The 5,791-nt window shown below is 40.4% G+C and overlaps 1 protein-coding gene across 1 annotated transcript; it reads left to right on the forward strand.

The window, feature by feature from the left end:
* Positions 1–4,577: 4,577 nt before the first annotated feature.
* LOC128570208 (40S ribosomal protein S3a-like) lies at positions 4,578–5,435 on the forward strand. The gene has a single exon (XM_053569155.1). It carries the CDS (start codon positions 4,598–4,600, stop codon positions 5,390–5,392), a length of 795 nt encoding a protein of 264 aa, XP_053425130.1. The 5' UTR covers positions 4,578–4,597; the 3' UTR covers positions 5,393–5,435.
* Positions 5,436–5,791: the final 356 nt, after the last annotated feature.

The following is a 5,791-nucleotide window of genomic DNA, read 5'->3' on the forward strand; positions in this document are numbered from 1 at the left end:
ATCTTCCACAACAAGTCTACTTCTTTATTTAGACTTGATAACCAACAAGCTGGAAAACCCTGTTTCACAAAGATATGTTGTTGGAAATGGAAGAAGAAGGGTGCAACACAGTCCCAGGCAGAACAGGATATGACTGCAAAAACTTGATCCAGAATTTTATAATTGGCATTGTAGAGAAATCGGTTCTTGCTGCATCAGTGTTAATAAGTTCAATGAACTCCTCTTGTGCTGTCTCAGGAACATCTTCAACTTTGACTGTGAATGGGCTTCTGACAGGTGCAAATGGGGTGTCAGGTAGATTTGGAAAGTACAATGAAATTTCATTTGCAAGCATGTCCAAGTGTTCTTTCATAGAAATTATCACCATAATCCTTTTGTCTGGCTCAATGTCATGTTTCAAGAAAACAGATAAGGTAGGCAACATGTGAATTTTATTTTCATCCAATTTTTTTCCCTAAAGCCGAAGTTTCATCTGAAATGATGAGATCTTTTCAGATAAATCGAGGCATGTTGCATTTGGTCCTTGCAGTGATAAATTTAACTCATTCAAGATGGCAAAGATGTCAACCAAGTAAGCTATTTTCTGCAGTTCACTTTTATTGCTGAAAAGTGCTTTGAACTGCAGTCTTGCTTTCTGATTAAAAAATGTTTTGAGTTCATCACGAAGCTTAAAAACATGTTTTCCTCTCAACAACCATCTTACTTCAGTGTGAAATAGCAGAGCATTGTTTGGCACATCCAACTCGTTGCACAGTTGCAAAAACAGTCGACTGTTTAAAGTGCTCACCTTTACAAAATTGACAGAACTTATGAAGCTTTTCATTACTCTTGTAACTCTTGTGGCAGTGTCTTCATTGCTAACATTTGCCAATGAATCATACAGTGAGTTCTGATGACTTTTGGTGACTCATTCAGTACCAAACATTGAAATCCAGATTGACATCCTAGCACAGCTGGAGCACCATCTGTGCAAACACCACAAACCTTTTCCCAAGACAGCTTATGCTCTTTCAGAAATGAACCAACTGTGTCAAATACATCATGTGCAGTAGTTGTTGAGTAGAGGTTTGCAAAAAAGAAACTTATCTTTAAAATTGCCCACATTAATATACCTCATGTAAAACAGTAACTGTGAACAGTTTGCGACGTCTGTAGATTCATCAAGCTGGATACTAAATATTGGAAGTGGAGTAGATTTAATTTCCTGGATTACCTGATCAAGACTATCAGCAGCCATGTCATCTATTCTTCTGCGGACAGTGTCATTAGATAAGGAAGTTGCACTCAATTTTGTAACAAATTCATCTCTGATCATAACTGGAACAATGTATTTGGCCGCTGGTAACAGTAAATCTTCAGCAATGGTGTGAGGTTTCATAGCTCTGGTGATTCTGAGTGCCACCAAATATGACAATTCAACCGCTGCTACATTTTGTTTGTGGCACTTGCCACCAGTGTCAAGTCTGGCATTCTTGAGTCCATCAGCTTTGTTTTAAAGTAGTTGGTATCCTTGCCGGCAAAGCTCAGATGCTTGCTATCAAAATGGTGTTTTAGGTTGTTCAGCTTCATAGATTTGGCTGATAGAACGTCATAACAAATAACACATTGCGGTTTCTCAACTTCTGTGTAATTATTGAGGTAAAACCATATTGTAAAAAATCCTCACTATATTTTCTTAACGTTCTTCTCTACACGATCCATTGTCACAGAATGGTTTGCTAGTGAAAACAATATATAACAATAGCTTTAATTATACAAAAGATGATACATGGCATAGTTCAGTCAATACAGTTCATTAAAGTTTCCCATGATTTACCATTCTGTGTTGTTCTTTTTACATACCTGTTGCTATCACAAGGGGGTATTTGCATTAACCACAGCTGAATATAAAAAGACGGATCAGCATCCAGATTAAGTTCCCATGGTATATATATATATTTTTTCTTTTCTTTCTTTTTTTTTTTTTGCAGTAGTTGATGATTTTACAGCACATGATTTTACATTTACCCAGTAATTATAATTCATGAAGTGTCATTTTACCTCCAATACTGCTGCTTTCAATACAGTAGCTGCTTTCAACGCAGCAGCTGCTCTCTACACATGTGACTGGTCTGCCTAAGTACATTATGACACCAACCCTGTCAGGTACACCTGTATTTGTACGGGGTGTATGCGATGGGGAGGGTGTGATGATGTCATCACGCCGGGTTCTCCTATGTGGGTGTATCTGCATGTGGGCAGGCCCACTTGGAGACGGATAGAGTAGCGGTGTTTCAGGAAATACATGTTTTCTGATGGTCTTAGGTAAACCCGTGAAAGGGGTCATTTGACCCCCAAAGATGTCATGACCCACAGGTTGAGAACCGCTGTTCTGGGTGCAGGGGATCATGCATGGGGGGGGCTCTCCCCCATGGGAAACTGGCCCCATCCTGCGTCAGAGGCAGGGCTTGAAGGGATGACCTCTCCTGGCTGCCCTCCCTACCCGTCTTGATACTCCCAGCCTGGCTCCTTCAAACTACCTGATTCTTGCCTCTGCCGCTTGAATGAGGACATGTGACTACTCTTCTCTCCTCCATCATTAGGGTTCATCACACTTGGCTTCCTGGATATAGAATTGAGAATTGTTCATCCTCCTGGAGTTCTTGGAGGAAGCTAGTGCTTTCTACGTGATATCCCTGCTTAAAATCCAATTCTTCTAAATTTGAACTCAAACTTGTGCTGCTTCTGTAGCCTGTCTCCATCAATATCCCCTCCCCATCTGCCTGTCCTTCCACGTTGGTGCTGGGATGTCATCCTAACTCCTCTTCGCCCACCCTGAGAGCTCATTGCTTTGGCAGCACCTCCCGATAGCTCTGCTTTCTGTTTTCTTCCCTACAATGACCTGTATCCTAGTGCTGGGGCCTGGCACCTATGTCTTGAACCATTGCACTGTCCCCTGAGAGGTCTCCCTGCTTCACTCTGGTCCCTCTCCAGCCCATTTTCTACACAGCAGCTGATCTCCACATGAATCTGACATACCACTTTGCTGCTGAAACCCTTTTATGTCTTTCTATTGCTTCTGGGGGAAAACAAATAGTTCTTAATGTGGTACAAAAGGCCTTGCTATGGCCTCTGTCCCCTTGCAACTTTACTAAGGCCACTTTCTCTCTGCCCACTGGCCTCTGAACCAGTGGTTCTCAAATTCAGTGAAAGGGGTGGAGGTGAGGGGTGGGCACTCCACTGGCAGAGAACTCACAGACCACCAAGGCTTGTAGGAAAGGTTTTTATTGGTGAGGGAGGGATGCTGCAGAACAGCACCAAGAAGGAGGGAAAAGGAGAGAGAGAGGGGAGAAAAGATAGAGAGAGGAAAGGGAGGCGGGAGAGAGGAGAGAGAGAGAGTGAGAGAGAGAGAGAGGAGGGGAGAGAAAGAGAGCTATATAGGTTTGGTTATGGGAAGTCTTAGAATGGTGATGGGATGGTAGAATAGCCAATAAGGAGTTGCTGTTCTGGCTGGAAGAGTTGTTAGGGGCAGGCCATAAGTTTGAAATTTTCAGTGGGTAGCTGTAACTTTAAGAGTGAGACAGCTAATCTTGGTCTGTAGAAAGCAGGAGGGGCTTTTCTGGGGGAGGGCTTTCTCTGGGGGCAATTACCTAACATTCCTCCCTTCTTGATTTATTAAAAATAGAGAGTTGGCCTTGGGATAGGGAATGTAGAGTTATCTCTTCTGTAGTTTCTTCCTGCTGAGAGGGGCTCATAGTTTTAATTGGCCAAGTAGAGGATGATTATGATCTTTTTCTTTGGGAGGATGTAAGTTTTTGCTTTTAGACTGTCTTTTTAGTGGTGGTTGTTTAGAAGTGGTGTTCAGGAAAATCTTGTGGTCCAGAGTAGAGTGTAGTTCATTCACGAAGAACAGTTTCTTTTGTTGTAGGTTTAGAGTACCAACTGAGTAGTTACCTGTTGAGATAACTTTGTGAGTTGAGTTTGAATAAAACGAGTTATTGAGTAGGAAATATCAGCTGTTCCTGTGTCTACGTTAGCAGTGATTTTCTTTTTTTTTTTTTAAGTGTTGAATATTTTATTAAGTTTTTTAAAAGCTTAACATTTATGATATACTAAGATGCAAGAGTGCTGTTCACTAAAGAAATTTCACTAACGAAATTAGCATTTCGTTGGTTAGCAGTGATTTTCACCATTATTAGTAAGGGAAGTATGGCAACTTGGGCGGTTCATTTTACACAGGTTGTTGGATAGAGAGAAAGGGGAGGCAATGGAATGGATTTATTTTCTGTAATAATTTTAAAATTAGGTAGTAACGTAACTATGGAACAGAGACTCTGAATTTGAACTGGGGGAATTGGGTATAGTTTTTTTTTTTGCAGAGAAACTGGAAGGAAGGACGACACTTTCTGTGTAACTTCTTTTTTTGGTTTGGAAGGGAAAGTGACTATATTAGAGTACTTTGATGGGTTCAGATCTGATAGGGGAGTGGTGTCAGTAAAGTTGAAGTAAAGAGGGTATGACTGGATGACTTGATTGAGGGCATAAAATGTTTAGTTTCGTGTGTGTAAGTTGTTAAATTAAGAGATGTAGGAGCCTTTTTGGCTCGCTGAACACCGTCATGGCGGTCGGCAAGAACAAGCGCCTTACGAAAGGCGGCAAAAAGGGAGCCAAGAAGAAAGTGGTTGATCCATTTTCTAAGAAAGATTGGTATGATGTGAAGGCACCTGCTATGTTCAATATAAGGAATATTGGGAAAACACTAGTCACCAGGACTCAAGGAACCAAAATTGCATCTGATGGCCTCAAAGGTCGTGTGTTTGAAGTGAGTCTTGCTGATCTGCAGAATGATGAAGTTGCGTTTAGAAAATTCAAGCTGATTACTGAAGATGTTCAGGGCAAAAACTGCCTGACTAACTTCCATGGCATGGATCTTACCCGTGACAAAATGTGTTCTATGGTTAAAAAATGGCAGACTATGATTGAAGCTCATGTTGATGTTAAGACTACCGATGGTTATTTGCTTCGTCTGTTCTGTGTTGGTTTTACTAAAAAACGCAACAATCAGATACGGAAGACCTCTTATGCCCAGCACCAACAGGTTCGCCAAATCTGGAAGAAAATGATGGAAATCATGACCAGAGAGGTGCAGACCAATGACTTGAAAGAAGTTGTCAATAAATTGATTCCAGATAGCATTGGAAAAGACATAGAAAAGGCATGCCAATCTATTTATCCTCTCCATGATGTCTTCATTAGAAAAGTAAAAATGCTAAAGAAACCCAAGTTTGAATTGGGAAAACTCATGGAGCTTCATGGTGAAGGTAGTAGCTCTGGAAAAGCTACTGGGGATGAGACAGGTGCTAAAGTTGAACGAGCTGATGGATATGAACCACCAGTCCAAGAATCTGTCTAAAATTCAGGCTTTTAATAATGACAAATAAAAAATCCTATTTGTGCAAAAAAAAAAAAAAAAAAAGAGATGTAGGATTTGAAAGGTTGAAAGATAAAATGTTAGGAATTATGATTGGGGCAGCCTGAAGTTTAGTGTGTAAAGAGATTTTTTAATTTTTTCTGAATATTGAGGATGGAAAGGAATATGGAAGTGCTATGGGATATCTAAGGCTTTGGTTAAGGTTTGAGAAATGGTGGAGGGGAATTTAGATTTATTGTTGGATTATAAAGAATAGGGGATTCTCAAGTGGGGAATAATGTTTTTAAGTATGATAGGGGTAATAGTGGCAGGCCTCTTGTTTGTAGTAGGAAAGGTTTTTTTTTTTTTTCCAGAGAATTCTTTTTTTTGTTTTTTTTTTTT

The sequence above is a fragment of the Nycticebus coucang genome, chromosome 18, assembly GCF_027406575.1.
Source record: "Nycticebus coucang isolate mNycCou1 chromosome 18, mNycCou1.pri, whole genome shotgun sequence".
Taxonomy (NCBI): domain Eukaryota; kingdom Metazoa; phylum Chordata; class Mammalia; order Primates; family Lorisidae; genus Nycticebus; species Nycticebus coucang.